The sequence below is a fragment of the Mesoplodon bidens genome, assembly GCF_964165515.1.
Source record: "Mesoplodon bidens genome assembly, chromosome: 3".
Classification (NCBI taxonomy): Eukaryota; Metazoa; Chordata; class Mammalia; order Artiodactyla; family Ziphiidae; genus Mesoplodon; species Mesoplodon bidens.
In genome coordinates, this window is record NC_138178.1 from 178,763,492 (window position 1) to 178,780,859 (window position 17,368).

At 69.4% G+C, this 17,368-nt stretch overlaps 2 protein-coding genes across 3 annotated transcripts in view; both read left to right on the forward strand.

Annotated features, from left to right (window-relative positions):
* The window catches only part of MTA1 (metastasis associated 1), a 38,383-nt gene extending 32,756 nt beyond the window's left edge, over positions 1-5,627 (forward strand). Inside the window, exons 15-21 of one of the 2 annotated variants that reach the window (XM_081228892.1) lie at positions 76-265; positions 360-449; positions 1,413-1,565; positions 1,696-1,731; positions 4,410-4,441; positions 4,732-4,883; positions 4,972-5,627. In XM_081228892.1, coding sequence (XP_081085018.1) covers positions 76-265; positions 360-449; positions 1,413-1,565; positions 1,696-1,731; positions 4,410-4,441; positions 4,732-4,883; positions 4,972-5,122 — 804 coding nt within the window. In that variant the 3' untranslated portion in view covers positions 5,123-5,627. Of the gene's footprint in view, positions 1-75; positions 266-359; positions 450-1,412; positions 1,566-1,695; positions 1,732-4,409; positions 4,442-4,731; positions 4,884-4,971 lie in introns of those variants that run through there. The other variant, XM_081228893.1, reaches the window with a different exon arrangement.
* A 3,806-nt stretch (positions 5,628-9,433) lies between these two features.
* CRIP2 (cysteine rich protein 2) lies at positions 9,434-14,642 on the forward strand. The gene is made up of 8 exons (XM_081229485.1): positions 9,434-9,552; positions 12,528-12,622; positions 12,703-12,760; positions 13,114-13,254; positions 13,337-13,405; positions 13,483-13,577; positions 13,873-13,930; positions 14,012-14,642. The coding sequence occupies exons 1-8, from the start codon at positions 9,510-9,512 to the stop codon at positions 14,077-14,079; spliced, it is 627 nt and encodes a 208-aa protein (XP_081085611.1). The 5' UTR covers positions 9,434-9,509; the 3' UTR covers positions 14,080-14,642.
* The last annotated feature ends 2,726 nt before the right edge of the window (positions 14,643-17,368 follow it).

Genomic DNA, 17,368 nt, shown 5'->3' on the forward strand with positions numbered 1-17,368 from the left:
CCTGCCCCAGCGCACGCCCCGCGGTCCGGCCCGCGGTCATGGCGCTGTGTTGGGGCGGCCCGCCCCCTTCCGCAGAGCCCCCACGGCATCCCAGCCCGGAGCAGCGGGAGCCCCAAGTTTGCCATGAAGACGAGACAGGCCTTCTACCTGCACACCACCAAGCTCACGCGGATCGCCCGGCGCCTGTGCCGTGAGATCCTGCGCCCGTGGCACGCCGCCCGGCACCCCTACATGCCCATCAACAGTGCGGCCATCAAGGCTGAGTGTGAGTGTCCCTCCGGGAGGGGCGCTGGCGGGGCTGGTGGGGACGGGGTGTGCGGTCCCTGCGGGAGCTCTGACCCGGGCCTCGCACCCCACAGGCACGGCACGGCTGCCCGGAGCCTCTCAGAGCCCGCTGGTGCTGAAGCAGGCCACGCGGAAGCCCCTGGAGGCCGTCCTGCGGCACCTCGGTGAGCCTGCTCTCCTCCAGCGCAGCCTTGCCCCCCCCCCCCCCGCCACCGGCTGCTGCATCCCTAACCCCCCCAGGGGGTCCCAGCCTCTCCCCACCCTGCTCCCCTCGCCCCTGCAGTCCCCAGGGGTCTGGGTCGGCCGCACTGGCTCTTGTGATGCCTCTGCGCCTGGATAGGCATCTCCCACGGGGGCTTCTCCGCCCCCCACTCCCCAGGGCAGGGTCACGGCTGGGTGGGAGACGTGCACACCTAGGCAGCAGCCTGCAGGGAGGGCCCTTGTGGCCTGGGGACCCTGAGCACTTCGGCTGGCTTTGCCCCCCCGCCTCCCCCCGGCCCGGCTTGTTCCTGGGACTCAGCCAGGGGCTTGGTGGGGGGAGGGGGGAGGGCCCTTGGCTTGGCTGGGCTTGGCTGTGTGGACTCGGTCCCCCCAGTGGTGGGGGTGGCTTTCCCTTCGTGAGGGACATTCCAGAACCGTGAGCAAGGCATGCTCCCGGCAGACACAAGTGGCTCTGGCAGCACTTGCTGTCTGGAGTCTCGGCCCGGGGCTGGCCTCGCCCTGACCCGCGGGAGGAGGTGGTGTCTGTTCCCTGAGAGCCCCCAGGGCTGTGGGACGTTGGCAGGTGTGAGCCATGCCTTCCGGGCGGCCCTCGGGGGCCCGTCCTCGGCCAGCCCGGGGCTGTCAGCCCCGGGGCCGCGGAGTGGACCTGCTGGTCTATGGGTGTCTGGAGCCTGTGAGCTGCCGGTGGTCGCCGGCGGTGCGGCCCTTCGGCCGGGGCTGAGGAGCCGAGGAGACCGGCCCCAGCAGCTGTCCCTGCTCGCGGGATGCCCGGGGGTGCTAGACTGCGGTGCCCTCCCAGGCCCTGGTCGCCCTGGGCCTGGGCTCTGGCAGCCCACAGTCAGTCGGGCGGCAGGGCTGCTGCTGAGGACCTGCAGTGCGCCCACCTGCCCGCGTTGCCCCTGCAGAGACCCACCCCCGCCCCCCGAAGCCCGACCCCGTGAAGAGCGCGTCCGGCGTGCTCGGCGGCCTGACCCCGGCCAAGTCGGCGCCCGTCATCAACAACGGCTCCCCCACCATCCTGGGCAAGAGGAGCTACGAGCAGCACAACGGGGTGGACGGTGAGTCCGGCGGGGCCTTGGGCTTGGCCAGCACGGCCTGTGGCCCCGGGGCACCCGGCCCTGGCCCCCGCCGCGCCCGCCCCCGCTGACCGTGTGTTCTCTCCTCTCTCCTGCCGCCGGGCGCTGCCAGGCAACGTGAAGAAGCGCCTCTTGATGCCCAGTAGGGGTAAGGCCCGGCCCTCCGCGCGTGCCTGTGTGTGCTGTGCTCACGCGTGCGCGGCGGACGGCTCAGGGCACGTCCAAGGGCAGTCCACGCGGGCTGGGCCGCACCTGCTGCCCCGGCTCCTCCTGATTCACCTGCCGCTCGGCAAAGACCGGAGCGCTGCCCCTCGGGCCCCCAGCTTGCCCACGCGCTGCCTCCTGCCCCGGGGCCTCCGGCTCGCGGGCCGCCCCTCCTTCCGGGCCCAGCGCCGGTCAGTGGACTGTCCTCGCTCTGGCGGCCCTGGTGCCCCCGCCGCCCGCCTGTACTGTCTGCCATCGTGCTGTGACTGTCCGCATGCCGCCAGCCTCAGCTTGCGTGGCCGCCTGCGCTGTGCTTGCAACCCTGCCCGTGCCCCTGCCCCAGTGGGGGGCTGTGGGACCCTGGTCTCCTCGGGGGGCAGATGGGACAGAGCTGTGGCATGGCCGGCACGGCTGGGTGGGGGTCGGTGAGGCCCGGGTGGACGCTCAGGTCAGGGCCCCGCAGGGAGGCGCGCCCAGGGCTAAGGGTCCCAGAGCTGGGTGGGACGCTCGTGGGGCGTGCGCTAGGGCAGCCCTCCGCGGGGCCCTCCTGCCGTCAGCGCCTCTGGAGTGCGGCTCCTCTTCTCGCCTGCCCAGGGCCCGGCTTCTGCCCCGTCAGCGGAGGGTGGGGTGTCCGTGAGCTGGGGCTGCTCTAGGAGGATGTAGCCACGGTGGCAGTGGGGGATGTGTCAGACCTGGGTGTTCTAGGGCCCCCCAGGGGTCTGCCTGCGGCCGGACCCGTGTGGGGGCGGGGGAGGTGAACAGGGAACCAGCTGAAGGGAAGAACGTGGGAAATGCACTGGGAGCCCCTCCTGCCAGCCCCTCGTGACGGCAAGGTCAGGTCTGGTGTGGGTACTCCAGCTCCATGGGGCAGCCAGCATGGACATGTCCAGAGCCCTCCCCAAGCTCAGGACTGGAGGACTACTGGCCCCGGGGGTCTGGCCGAGGCTTGGCTGTCCTGGGATCTGTGGGAGGTGGGCCGGACGTGGGGACCCGGGAGGTGGCTGTGGCCAGTGGCCACCCGGCCCAGCCCTGTGCCCTGGACGCTCCGTCTCTCGGCTGTGTCTGGGAGCCCCAGCAGGCACATCCTGAGGGTCAGCCGGTGGTACTGGTGCCGGGTCCTGCCGTCTCGCTGCATCTGGACACGGGCTCTTGCCTGCACCAGGCCCCCCTGCGCCGGCTGCCTCACCCACGACCCTTCAGTGGGGCTCCGAGGGCGGGGCGCTGGCTTGCTGACCTCCCCCCGCCACCACAGCCCTCGGGCGGGGAGGCTGCCGCAGCCCCTGGTCCCAGCAGCGGGGCTGGCCGCTCCTCTGCCCCTGCGACAGCTGCCCTGGGGATGGTCTGGTCACGCCCACAGACGGGGGTGACGGGCCGCGTGCTCGTCAGCAGCTCCGGGCTCTGGGGTCCGACCTGTGGGAAAGCCGTTAGGTAGCGGGAGGGATGAAATCCTTTGGTTTCTGTCGGGTTTTCCAAGATCGATGTGCTTCCGTACCTATCTGCTTCAGCCCCGGCGTGCGGATCCTGCGTGGGGATTTCGGGGGCCGCACACGAGCCCTGGGAGGAGGCCACAGCTGGCCTCCTGGGGTGCTGTGGGGCGGCCGGGGCAGCAGCGGGTGGCGGGAGCTGGCTCTGGGCGAGGCCCGGCCTCTGGCACCAGTGGGGCCTTAATGGGCTAATCGGCTCACGGACGCGCCTGCGGCTGCATCCACTCTCTGGGCCCGCCGCGCGCACGCGCTCCCCTGTAACGCTGACCGTGTGCTTTCTTTCCTCCGCCACCCATCCCTCTGGTAGGCACCTACCTGGGTAAGTAGCACAGGGCCTCGAGGGCTGCAGGCCGGGTGCCGCGGCCCCTCCCTCTGCCCTGCCGGGGTTGGGGTACTCCCAAGTTAGGAGGTGGTTTGCAAAGGGGAGGGCTGGACGGCTCTTCTCTGCTCGTCAAGAGACAAACCGTGGCCAAGGGGCACTTTGGGAGAAGCTGGTCCTGGGAGGCCTCTGGCGGGACGCAGGTGGTGGAGACCAGCCCTCACGGCCGTGCGCTCCCACGGCCGCCCACACGCTCGCTCCATGTGTGTCTGGGAGCCACAGGCCTTGGGCGCCGGTTGGGAGTGTGGACCGAGACCTGGGACGGCGCCTTTCCTGAGTCACTGGTAGCTGCTTGTGGCTCCAGACCCCCGGCCACAGGGTGGAAGCGCTGGAACCCTGGCCAGAGCCTGGCCTACTGGCCACTCCTAGGAGCTTCCATCAGCTCCTCCCTGGGTGGCTGGCCCCAGGGTTTGCGAGGGGGGCTGGGGGCCCCTTGGGAGGAAGCCCAGGGTGGCCCGGCCTCCTGGGGTCTCAGTGGTGCTGCCCGGGGAGTGGCCGCCTTGCAGAGGGGCTCCTTGGCGCCACTGTATTTATACCCACTGTAGACCAGGCCCCAGTTGTCGCGGCCCAGTCAAGGGAGCGACCTCAGATCCGAGACTCCTGGCCCCCACCCAGAGCGCCACCTGGGTGTGGGCTGTGGCTCTGGGGGCACCTGGCCCCAGGTTTCCTGCTTCTCGGCTGCGGGTCCTCAGCGAGTGTGTTGAGTGCAGGACATGCCCTGCCTCGGACCTCACAGCCTCTTCTCCTCCCTCTTGTCAGGTTTGGCGAATCACGGACAGACCAGGCACATGGTGAGAGGGAGGGCCCCCGTCCTCCACACGCGTACACACACGTGTGTTCCCACAGCTCCCGCGGGCCTTTGGGGGAGGCCCCCCAGCCCTGCCAGGCGCTGCACGGGAGCATCTGGGAGGCCCAGTGGGACCAGAGGAGGGGCAGGCGGCGGGTCTCCACGGCCCTCGGAGGGCCCCCTGCCCGCCCGGGGTGGCCAAGCCTCCATGCTCCCCGCTGGGACCGCCACCTCGGGCTTTCCGGGTGCCCGCGTGGAGGCCCCGGGCTGACCCCTGGCGCCTCCCCACCGCAGGGACCAAGCCGGAACCTCCTGCTCAACGGGAAGGCGTACCCCACCAAGGTGAGGCTGATCCGGGGGGGCTCCCTGCCCCCCGTCAAGCGGCGGCGAATGAACTGGATCGACGCCCCCGATGACGTGTTCTACATGGCCACCGAGGAGACCAGGTGGGGCCTCCAGGGCCAGCGGCGGGCAGGGGGCAGGGGCCACCGTGTCCGCGTCACGCGTCCGCGTCACTCGGTGTCTCGCTCACAGGAAGATCCGCAAGCTGCTCTCGTCCTCCGAGACCAAGCGCGCGGCCCGCAGGCCCTACAAGCCCATCGCCCTGCGCCCCAGCCAGGCCCTGCCGCTGCGGCCGGCCCCGCCCGCGCCCGTCAACGACGAGCCCATCGTCATCGAGGACTAGGCGCCGCCCACCTGCCCGCCTGCCCGCAAGGCCCTCCAGCCGCAGACAGTGCCCGCCCACCGCCCGCCTGCCGCCCGGTTTCGGTAGTGCCCCCGCCCGCCCCCGCCCCCCCCCCCACCCGCAGAGAGACTGCTCCTCGGCCCCCAACGGGGGAAAGCGCTGCCTAACTTACTCCAGGGCCGCCGAGGAGTCACCTTTTTAGCTTGTGTTTACTTTTTGGCCGGAGCGGAGCTGAGGGGCCGCCCCAGCGCTCGCCCTGCGACGTGGGCCTGCGGGCCGGCCGGGAGTTTCCTTGTGTTCTGTTGAAGGTGCCATTTTAAATTTTATTTTTATTACTTTTTTTGTAGATGAACTTAAGCTCTGTAACTTACACCTGGAATGTTAGGATCGGCGTGGCCAGCGGCCAGCCGAGCTGCCTGGTGGGGTTGGCCCCTTGTCTTTTCAAGTAATTTTCATATTAAAAAAAAACAAAGAAAAAAACTCATAAAAACAAAAAATCCAACTAGCCCTTTCCTTGTCTATTGTCTTCAGTCCTCTCCCTGTCTTGGGCCCACCTCACCCCCAGGGCAGAGCCGGCGCTGGCCTCGGGCTTCCTCGCCAGGGTGGCTCCAGAGGCGCCCCCAGCCTGGACTCCCCCGGCCCGCCACGGGGGAGGACTCTCAAGGAGAGGCCCTGGCGAGCAGCACGTGGCCGGCCTGGCCCGCATACCTGCCTCCCGGAGGCCCTGGCCCGATGCTCACCACCTGGCCCTGGGGGCAGGGAGAGGTCCAGACAGGGCTTGCTGGTGCTCACTCGGCGGGGGGGCGGGGGGGGCGGTGCTGAGACCCCCTGTGTCTGTCCAAGGCAGGGGGTGGTCTGGGCCTGGCCTGGGACCCAGACTGGCAGGTGCCTGGCTTCCGTCGGGGCAGCCAGTATAGCTGGGTCAGCCGGCCGGCCAGCCTGCTCCTGGCAGAGTCCTGCCCCAGCTGTCTGCGGGTTTTTGCCAGGAACTGCAGGGCCACCCCTAGCAGGTGTGGAGTTTCCACGGGGAGAGTTTGCTCAGATTTCAGCAAGTCCCTCTCAGACATCCTGCCTCGGCTGGCCCCCGCACAGCCACTCCGGGCCCAGGGGACAGGTGCGGCCAGGCCGCTGCGGGGAGGGATCTGGGAGCCACGCTGACCTCCGCCGGCCAAGGGGGTCAGCGAAGCCCTCCCCAAGGGGCTCCCCTCCCCGAACTCTGCCTCCTGTGCCTCCAGCCCCACTGGGACGCGTGGGCATCTCAGCTGGGGAACTGAAATAGAAACCACCCTGCTCCCTCGCTGGAGACAGATAAGGGGCGTCCTGGCCTTCCAGGACCCAGCTGCAGGGCCCAGCAGGGTGGCGGGCCAGGGTGTCAGAGGGGTGGCTGTGGCGCCCCCCCCGCCCCCCCCAGCCAATTCTAATCTGCAGTCCTGGCACCACCCCTTGCCGCCCCTGCTGCCCCAGGGCTTCGTTGCAGTGTCAGCCGAGGGGAGGGGAGGGGGGGCTGGGAGGCCAGGCTGGTGACCTTGAGAAAGACACTAGCTTCCTCCGGGGCCTTTTCCAATCCTGGGGCCTGAGGATGGGGTGGGGTGGGGAGGGGAGGGGAGGGTTCTCCCCAGGCCCGGGGACTGACTTCCCTTCCCACGAACCTGGTCCCCCCAGGCTGGTCGAGATCTCTGTCCCAAGGACAGGCAGGCCCTGCGGAGAGCCGGGAGCCGGGGGTCCCCCGCCCCGACCCCAGCACTGTGCTGGGCAGGGCCTGGGCTGCGAGGTCTGAGCCGGGGCTTAGCAGCGGGGTGGGAGGTGGGTATGGGCTGGGGGGAGCAAGGTCTTGGGTGCCCAGGAGTGTTTGCCAGCTTTGGCCTGTTCTCGTGGGCCCGGCAGGGGGCTGTAGCCAACCCCCCCACAACCCCCAGGGCCAGGGCCAGGGCCAGGGCCATCTCAGTGGGACAAGAGTCCCCACAAGGGACTCAGCCCGGACGCCTGCCGTGCCTGGGACCTCCCACTGCCCACCGCTGGGCGCAGCCCTGGGGGCCCTGCGGGAAAGCGAGACTGGGCTCCTGCGTGCCATTTGCCGGCGCTGCGGCCCTAGGGGAGGGAACTGCCTGAACACCTAGCCACCTGGCCTGGCCACCTCGGGGCAGGCCCTGCCTGCTTCCCGTGAACCTGCTGTCCTCACCCAGCCCCACGGCCTGCTCACCAGGAGCTGGCCCGGCCTGTACCTGCCCCAGTCTCTAGCCCTCAGTGGCCTCAGAGGCAGATGCTGCTGCTCTGTGTCCCGCGATCTGTGCCCCTTCCCGCCAGGCCCAGAACAGCCCCGGTGCCATCAGCCCAGGCACTGCAGCTGGGCGGCAGGGCACCTGCACCGCCCCCCTCGCCCCTCCCTGGCTCCAGGGCATCTGGCCAGGGCCCAGTGCCATTCCTTTGCTCCACCCCCATTCCCTCTCCAAGCTGGGCAACACCAGTGCCCAACCAGTCTGCCCTCCACAGCAGTCCTGCAAATTTCAGGGGCGGGGTGGAGTCACGGAGGCTGATGCCCGGGGGTCCCCGGGGGCTCCCAAGCTGCAGAGGAGGTGGTAACAGGTGCCAAGTGGGGGCAGTGGGCCCATGAATTATTCAGAGACACCGGACACCCAGCCCGAGCCAGGAGCGGGCTGTGAATGACTGACCTGCAGGCCACCTTGTCCAAGAAGGGGGGCCCGCTGAGGCCTCCCCTCTGGTCTCTGCCCTGGCTGGCTTGGGGCCAGAGCCGGAGTGCGGAGGGAGAGGGGGCCAGCCAGGCTGGTCAGTCAGGCCTGAGGGGGGCCACATGTTTCTGGGCTGTTCTCACGGAAATGGCAGTGGCTGAAGGGTGTGAGTGCAATGGGTGGGGGCACCGCCGGGAGCAGGGCTGCGGCAGGGCTGCCATGAAACTGCCCTGTGAGACTGGCTCACCCAACCACTGTGAACATGCTGGCACCGGGGGCCAGGAGAGGCGCCGGATGCCACCAGGCAGAGGAAATGGGGAGTGGGGGGCAGACCTCAGTGTCCAGCACAGAGCCTCAAAGACACAGGGCAGGGGGTGAGGGGGCTGGAGCCCGCTGCCCAGACTGGGCCTAGTCATCTGGGCTTGGGGGTCTGCCCATCTGCCAGACTTGAGGCTCACCTGGGGATGGAGGTCCAGAGGAGAGCCCATGAGGAGGCAGAGCCCCTGGGAGGTGGCCCCAGCATCCTCCAGGTCCCCCAGACCCCTGGGTTAGGGCCGGGTCCTGCATGGCTTCAGGTGCAGGTAGGTAGGGTGGGACTGGTCAGGCAGGTAGGTGGAGCCCTGTTGGCAGGAGGGCTGTGGACCCCGGGGAGAGACCCTGAATGCTGGCAGAGCCCTAGCTCCCCGGCCCTCCAGGAGGGTGCTTTGGCGCCACCAGGCTGGAGGTCAGAGGCCCTGGGCCCTAAGCTAGTGGGGTCCAGACGAGGGATGCCCGTGGTGGGAGCCGGGGGAGGGGATAGGGGTAGAGGCTGATGGCAGGGTCCGCCCGTGTGGCCGGCCACAGCACCCGCGAAAGGGGCACTCCAGGGGCCCCACATCTCCTCTCCCTCCTCTCCTCCCCTCCCTACCGCCCTCGGGTGGGAGAGCTTGGGGAGGACAACTTCAGAGCCTGCAGCACATTCCCGCGGGTCCCCTCGCTGCCAGGCACCCCCTCCCCAACCCCCTTCCAGCAGTTTCTCTCGCGCTGTTTTTGGAAATGGCGGGCGCCCTGCCCTCCACCCGGTGGGCCTTCAGCACCACTGACAGTGCTAGGCGGGGCCGGGACCGGGCCTGGACCGGTGGCGCGCCCGCCCGGAATCCCGCTCCTATCCCACCGCAAGGCCGTTGCTGTAGAAACCGAGCAACAAAGGGAAGCGGGGCGGCGGCGCGCGGCAGGGTGGGGTAGGGTTCCCTTGGGGACCCGGGCGCCAGGACCGGGCAGGGCGGGCCGGTCCGCCGTCGGGGAGTCAGTCTGCTTGTCCCGACGCCGCCCTTCCGGGCCGAGGCCCCGCTGGCCAGGACGCCCCCAGTCGAGGCGGCCGCGGACTCCCAGTCCCACCCGCGGCCCGGCTGGCTGCCCCGACGTTGCCATGGAAACAAGCGAGGACAGGGCGGGCCTGGGTAGAGGCCACCTCGCGCGCGCGACCCAGGGGCCCCCGGCGGGTCCCGTCGACCCCCATCAGCCCTCGCAGGTGCGCCCCCGCCCCCGCGGGCGCCCGGACCCCGGGGGCGGGCTCCCGACGCCCCGCCCAGGACGCAGCCCAATGGGAGCACGGACAGCCGGTCGGGCGGGGCTGGCGGGGCGGGCACGGCGGCGGCGGCGGCGGCGGCGGGGAGACGGGCGCGGGCGGAGGACACGGGCTGAACGGGCGCGCACCGACCATGGCCTCCAAGTGTCCCAAGTGCGACAAGACCGTGTACTTCGGTGAGTGTCCGGGCCCGGCCAGCACCCCGCCGCCCTTCTCGGTCCAGGATGCGCGGCCCCGACCCGGCTCGCCGCGCTGCCCACGCGGGTGCGGCTGAAGGGCGGAGCGGCGACAAGCTGGGGGCGGCCACGCCCGAACCCCGAAGTGGACGTTGGGGGTGGGGCGGGGGCCCGAGGCCCGGCAGGTGGGGGCGCGTGGTCCCCCCAGAATACGGCCGGGCTTGGGGGAGAGCTTTGGGTTCGCGGGCGCATCGCGGTTCTCCCGGCGGTGCCGAGCGGGGCGGGGTCGGGCGGGGCAGCAAGCTCTGGGCGCTTCTCGCGCGCTCCTGCCCCTCTCGGCCCTTTCGCCCGCGGACCCCAGTCCCGCCTTCCGCGGACACGTGGCCGGGCTGGCGTGGCCTCGACCCGTGACCCCCAACCCCCACCCCGACTTCTGCCCACGCCGGGCTGGGCCAGGGCTGGGCTCTGTCTGGACTCAGTCCACGCGGGGGCGACCTTGGCCTCTACCTCCTGCGTGTCCCAGCGCGCTCCTTTCCTGGGCTCACGTTCCCCCAGGACTTTCCCGGGGATGGGGTGACAAGCGAGTCCCCACAAGCAGGAGAGGACGCTAGAGCCCAGGTGGCCAGGCCCCCTGCTTCCTCAAGGTCAGAACAGTGGCATTCAGGAGGAGGTAGCTGGGTTGGAGGGGGTCCTCTCTGCCAGGATGCCCCCTGGGTTGGCGGCACCCTCCCCCAGCACTGGCTCACCCACTCTCTGGCGCTCCCACCCTGTTGTCTGGCTTACCCACTCTCTCCCTCATCCTGGCTGATCCTCTCCTCGACTTTGCCAGGGCGGCGAAGTCCCTGCCCACCGAGCCTCCCACCAACGCCCACACAGACAGACTTGGTGGCACAAGCCAGGATGGCCAGAGGGCAGGGAGAGACAGGGACAGACAGGGGATGCGATCCTTCCGTTGTCATCCTAGGGGCAGTGGTCCGGGTCTGGGCTGGGACAGGCCGAGGTGAAGATGGCCACTTGGCTTCCCGGCAGGCCAGAGTGGGAGGAGGAGGCCGGAGGAGGCCGATGTTGTTTGCTGTTCCCGGAGGGGAGGGACCGGATTCGGCCTGGAGTGCTTCTGGGCTGGCTGGAAGCCGAGGGGCTTCCGGATGCCTCCCCAGGAGTCCGCCCAGCCCTCTGCCCCCATCCCAGACAGGGCTCATCCTGTAAGGCTCAGGGTGGGGGCCAGCGCCAGGGTCCTCCTGCCAGCCCCGCCGCCCACAACTTTGCTCCCAGTCAGGCTAGCTCACGGCCGGGCCGACAGTCCCGTGGACAGCCCGGAAAAGCGCTTCTGCCTGCTTGGGCGGCCACCGGCTCCCAGCAGAAAACAAAGGCGGCTCAGACTCCGCTGGCTTCTGTCCTGGTCTGGAGGCCCTGGTGGAGGAAGGGGCGGGGGCCAGACCCTCCCACCCCCAATCAGGCTGCACCCCAGCAGCCTACACCCCAAGCGTGTGCACAGTGCAACCTGGGCCAGGATACCCCAGGGTGACCTCAGGGACACCAAGCCTTTGTGTCCCCAACAACCGTGCAGCTGGGTGAGGGCCGGTTCCCTTCCGAGCCATTAGACTCAATCGATTCTGCCTTCCCAACTTGGGCCGGTAATGTGGGGCCGTCGACCTGGCCAGTGGGTCTGAGGGTCATTCCCCTGCCCTCAGGTGGCCACATCCTACGAGCCAGCCAGTGGTTCTGGCAGCCCTGAGCTGCAGCTGCCTCGGCCGCCGCTGGCCAGAAGGAGAACTGGGAGAGGATGCCAGGCTGGTGTGGGATCCGAGCCCGCCTTGGGCTCAGCCAGCTCCCATCTGCCCTGGCATGGACCTGGGGGGAGGCCTGGCCAGCCTGCATCCCAGCCTCCTTGGTGGAGTGGCCAGAGGGATCTAAGCTTGTGCTGCCCCTGGCCGGGGCCAGCAGGTTCCACCAGGGCTGTGGGGAGCCGGCGCTCAGAGCTCCGAACCTGGGCTACCAGGGGGACTCACTGCCCTCCAGCAGCACCCACAGACCTCCTGGGGCTCGGGGTGCCCCCGGCCAGGCCCTCTCTCCCTGCTCTGCTGGGGCCCTGGGGGAGGCCTGGCCATGGTGGGGCCCCCTCTGTGAGGGAGACCAGAGGAGCCACTGGTCCTTGGCCTCTTCTTGGGGCTTGGCCAGATTCTGCCAGGGCGGAAGGGGCCCAGCCCACCTGACCCCCCCCCCTCCTCCCCGACTCCTCTGGCCGGGCCCCTTTCCAGTTGGGAGGAATTCCAACTCAGCTCCGGCCTTTCTTCCTGCCCTCTCCTCTGCCCTTTTCCTGCTGTGCTCCCCTGGGGAAGCCCCAGCTTCCGTCCATTGGGAGGTGGCCCAGCAGCCCCAGCCTGGGGCAGGGGACAGGGAGGGGCCCCAACGTGACCCTCAGCAGCTGGTCTCAGACCTTGAGCGCCAAAGCAGCAGCCAGAGGCGGGGGGGGGGGGGGGGGAGTGCTCTCAGAGCTTAGGGAGGGGAAGCCAAATATAGACAGGCAGGCGTCCTGTCCCACGGGTGTCCCATGGCGGCGACAGGGACTGGCCTCTCTGCTGGGGTTCTGGAGGCTCGGGGCCACCCTTCAGCGGGGGCGCTCTGCCAGCTCCATTAGGGCCTGATTGGAGGGTTTGGGGATGTGTGCGAGGGAGGGGCAGGTGTCCTGGTGAGGGGATTAGCAGGTGCTTGAGCTGGGACCCCGTCCAAGTTCCTTGCTGCAGCCCAGTGACCCAGGGTGATGAGGGTGCCTGAGACCCAGAGGGAGAGCAGGGCCCCTGGGGAGCAAAAGGTGGTTGCAGTGGGGGAGCAGGTAGGTGCCACGTGGCTCCTGGGTGGGGATGAAGGGGACCCGGCGCAGAGGCTGCCCAGGAGCGGGGAGGACAGCGGAGGCAGCAGGCGGCTGCGCGCGGGAGGGCAGGAGGGCGTTGGTCCTGACCCTCCTCCCGCCCCAGCTGAGAAGGTGAGCTCCCTGGGCAAAGACTGGCACAGATTCTGCCTCAGGTGCGAGCACTGCAGCAAGACGCTGACGCCAGGGGGCCACGCCGAGGTGAGCCCCTCCCCCGGGCAGGGAGGGGGGCCGGGGAGCCCAGGCCAGGCCCCCGCCCTCATACCCTGCCCTCTGCCTAGCATGACGGGAAGCCCTTCTGCCACAAGCCCTGCTATGCCACGCTGTTCGGACCCAAAGGTGAGCCTGGGTGGGGCGCCACGGCGTGTGATCTGCTCCAGCGCTGGGGGACATGGCCAGTGCCGATCCTCGGCCCAGCAGAGACTTGGGGCTGGCCTGGCGAGACACTGTGGACCCTTGGATTCCCCCGGCCCCCTTCCCTCCTTCCCCGTGCCGGCCCCTCCCGTCCTTGAAGGACCATCCTCCGTGCCTTTCCCGGAAATCTGCAGCCCACGGGTGCCCTCTGGGTGGGGGTCCTGACCCCACAGTGGGCCGTGGAGGTCCCTTTTCTGAGAAGTTGGGGGGTGGCTGTGAGAGCTGGGTGGTGGGGGAGCCCACTGGCCACCCCCCCTACCGTGCCTACCACCCCACAGGGGTGAATATCGGAGGTGCCGGCTCCTACATCTACGAGAAGCCCTCTGCCGAGAAACCGCAGGTCACTGGCCCCATCGAGGTCCCTGTGGCCCGAGCTGAGGAGCGCAAGGCCAGCGGTCCCCCGAAGGGGCCCAGCAAAGGTGGGCTGGGCTGAGTGTCTGGGGGCGGGGGGGTTGGGGCGTCGGAGCCGCTGTGCCCCGTCCTGACTCCTCCCCCTCCCAGCCTCCAGCGTCACCACGTTCACCGGGGAACCCAACATGTGTCCTCGCTGCAACAAGAGGGTCTACTTTGGTGAGTGGCCGCGCCCACCCCCAGCCCGGGAGGTCTCCACCCGGGGGCCCCAGCCTCACCATCTCTCCCATCCCCAGCCGAGAAGGTGACGTCTCTGGGCAAGGACTGGCACCGGCCGTGCCTGCGCTGCGAGCGCTGTGGGAAGACGCTGACCCCAGGCGGGCACGCGGAGGTGAGAGGGGCGCTGGCTGGACGGTGGGGGCGGGGCGCGCAGCTGCCGGGGGGATGGGAGGCGGGGGAGGGGGGTGCCGGGCGGTGGGCGTTGCCCCCTGGTGGCCAGCCTCGTGGCTCGCGTGCGCGCAGTGCTGCGTGGCGTGGCGGCGCTGTCCTCCCCTCCAGCTCCCCCGAGCTGAGCCGACCTGGCCAAGGCTTTGAGAACTCGAGGGTTCAGGGCGGCCCGGAGGAAGCCACCAGGGGGAGTGAGGACTCTGGGGCCCCTGCTTCTCACCTCCCCATCTCGTCCCTAGCACGACGGCCAGCCCTACTGCCACAAGCCCTGCTACGGAATACTTTTCGGACCCAAGGGTGAGTGTGGCCAGGAGGGTCTGGGACGCGGGGCCCCCCTCCCCCACCCCTCCCCTACCACCCTTGCCCCTCTCCCCACAGGGGTGAACACCGGAGCTGTTGGCAGCTACATCTATGACAAGGATCCTGAGGGCAAAGTTCAGCCCTAGGGCCCCAGGCCCTTCTGCGGGACATGGGCCCGCCTGCGCAGGCCCCTGGCCAGGGGCCCACTGCTTGGCTACGAGGGGAGAGTGACCGCCACCCAGTCCCACCTCAGCACCTGCGAGTCCAGGGCCTGCGTGTTGGGGAGGAAGCCCCTGAGCTGACTCCAGAGCCCTGCCCACCAACCCTGTCTCTCTGGGTGTGTCTGCCTTTGTGTCCCCAGCCACCTGTCACCCCCTTTTGTGTCCTCCTGGCCCCCCGTGTCCGCATGTCTGTGTCTCGTGGCCCACACGTCCCTGAGTGTCCCTGTGGCCTAGGCGGGTCTTTCTGAGGTGGCCGCCCCACGCTCCCCCTCCTGCTGCCCGAGTCCTGCCCACAGTGTTATTTATGCCCCCCCTGCCCGTGACAGCCACAGCCACGCCCCTCACAGTGTCCCAAGGGTGGAGGGACATCCCTGCCAGGAGCCCTCTGCCCGCCTCCCCCCCGCCTCACAAGCGCCCGCCCGCCACCCTCATGTGGCTCACAGTCGACTGCTGGGGGTTTTGCTGTCAATGAAGGTTTGAGGATCGCACGACCCCGCGTTGTGTCTGTGTCTGTGGCAACGGCGTGAAGCCGGGATAGCGTCTCTTCGTCCGGGGTCCTCTTCCCAACGGTGGTGGTCGTGGCTGGGAGGCAGGGAGGCGCTGGTTTAGGCTGTGGTGCCGACACTGAGGTGGGCTGGGCCCCTGAGAGGGACCAGACTAGCTGGACGTGGGGAGGGTGGGAGGCATCCGGGGGTGGGGTCCTGGTCCCCAGACATGGGCACCAAAACCGGGGGGTCCTCCAATCCATCAGAGACCCAGAGGGAGAGGTCAGCCTCGGGAAAGAGCAGAGGGCATGGCGTGTGGAGGGAGACGGGGCAGGTGACCAGAGGAGGGGTTCTCTGCAGGGGGAGAAGCCGGTGAAGGGTGGTCAGGGACGAGGTGGGCCTTCAGCCCAGGAGGAGCCAGGAGGGTTTAGGGGGAGTGAGGCTGAGTGTGGTTGGCCGGCCCCAGCATTGGTGGGAGCCCAGGGACAGCATGTGGGCAGTCTGAAGGAGGGGCCTAGGCGCTTCCTGCCTGAACGGCGTACCTGCATCTGGGCTTGCAGTGTTGACGGAGTCACCTCGGGCCTCCCCAGGATGTCCAGGCTCTGCGCCTCCCCAGGATGTCCAGGCTCTGCCTTTGCAAACGGGAACTCTTCAGTAGCTGGGAGGAGGCCTCCTCGTCTGCCTTCCCTTTATCTGCCGGCTCCCGGGAAGCCCACCAGAGGGCGCCCCTTCTCTTCCACTCTGGGCGCGGGGGGCAGAACCCTCGGAGACCTGCCCTCCAGTGCTCAGCCCCTGCCCTGGCCTGCTCCCAGCACCCCACCCCCAGATGCCTCGCCCTCCCCGAGCCAGGAGCATCATCCGGGCCTTCGCATTCTGAGCCCGTGTCCCCAGCACCATAGGCAGCCGGCTCCCCATGTGCCCTGCCCCCAGGGACAGTTCCCAGTGCCCCAGCCCGTGGCACAGGCCCGTGCCTGGCGCGCCCTCCAGTACGCGGGCCCAGACACACTGAGCCTGGGTGCCCGGCTCATTGACCCTCGAGCAACCATCCGTGTCCCTGGTGTGGAGGGCTGGCTCCTGGTGTCTGCAGTGTCAAGCCGCCCTCCTGGCCAGTCCAGGCGCCCCGCGTGGGCGGCAGCGTCTCCTCGTACCTGGCCGGCGCCTGGAACGCAGCTAGGATGTGCAGGGTGGGTCGGCCTGCCCTGGGGGTGGGAGGCGCTGGAGCAGGTACCCCAAGGGCGCCCAGTTCCCACCCCAGGCAGAGGGGAGGTTCGGGCAAGCACGCTCGGAGGAGGGGCTGGGACAACACCCCTCCACATTCCCACCTCCCTCCCGCCAGCCAGCACGAAGCTCCTTGGTTGGGGGGTAGTTTGGGGGAGAACTTAGGCTGCCCTGAGCACTCCCAGGCCCGCCCTCGCTGAGGGCTCCCGGTGTCGGATGGGAAATTCCTGTCGTCCGGCCGGTGGGGAGCTGCTGAGAGCATAGCCGGGGCCCCTCCTCCGGGAGGCTCCGGGGGAAACTGCGTGGGGGAAGACTTGACCTGCGGCGCGCCCTTCCCCAAATCCCGGGGAAGGGCGGGGCCTATTCTCGTGTGAAGGCCCGCCCTGGGGGGTGGGGCGAGGGCTGCCGGGGTCGCCTCGAGGGAGGATCGGCCCGGCCCTGCCAGGGACGCAGTGCCCTCTCACTGTTGAGGAGGGCGCGTTCCACTTCCTGCGTGCGGAGGGTGCCGCGGCTCCGTGTTTGTTTCCGCGGGGTTGTCATGGAAATCGGGGCGGGGCCGCTACCGTCTGTCTCTAAGCGGTCGCTGGGTGTCGTCGGTGGGGGCCGCGGGTGGCCCTGCGCTGCCGGGGCTCTCTTGGTGTCACCAGCTCCAGGAAGCCTCCCCACAAGCCAGGTGTTTCCTCGGGCGCCCCTGCAAGACGCAGGGGAGGCCTGTCCGGTGTGCCGCCTTCTCCACCTCCCCTCTGCCCGGCCTCCACCCCCACCCCTCCAGCCCGGTCCCAGCCAGTTGAGGCGGCTCTGAAATGCCATCTAACCACCTCTGTTCCATCCAGAACCGCAGGGCTGGGCAAAGCGCCCGGGCCTCCTCCGCCATCTGGCTCCCCAGCTGTACCCCACCTCCCACCGGTCCAGTCTTCCCCACTTCCTCGCCAGGACCCTCCAAGACCCACCCTGCACCCCATTTCAGACCTGGGCCCTAGCTGGTACCCCCACCACCCAGGCATCTCTGTGGGGCCTGCAGCTCCCTCGGCCCCCACTTCCCTGAGGCCCAGAATCCCCTGCCCTAGACCCCTAGCCCCTCTCCCTCCACCTTCCCCTGGGCCAGTGACCCACCAGTGCCAGTCCTCTGCTGTTGGAGGCTCCCTGGGGATCCCATGCAGCTAGGCTAGCCTGGCTGAGCTTCTCTAGGCCTGAGGGAGCATGACCTTTCTCCAAGCACCAGCGCACTGGTCACGGGCTGTGGCCCCCTGGGTGCTAAGGGTCAGGAAGTCACCTAGTGCCTGTGACCCTGGCTCTGGGCCTCTGGGAGCTGGGCCAGGCAAGGACTGGAGGGAGACCTGGGCGGCAAGGTGTGGGCAGCACGTTTTCTCAGGGCCCAGCTGGCTGCAGGGCTGGGTTTGTGGCCATGAACACACCCAGCTGCTGGACTGATGAGGCTGGAATTTGAGGCGGTGCTGCATGGGCTTTGGCTCCAGGGCACAGAGATTCCTGGAACCAGGCTCAGCCTGGGG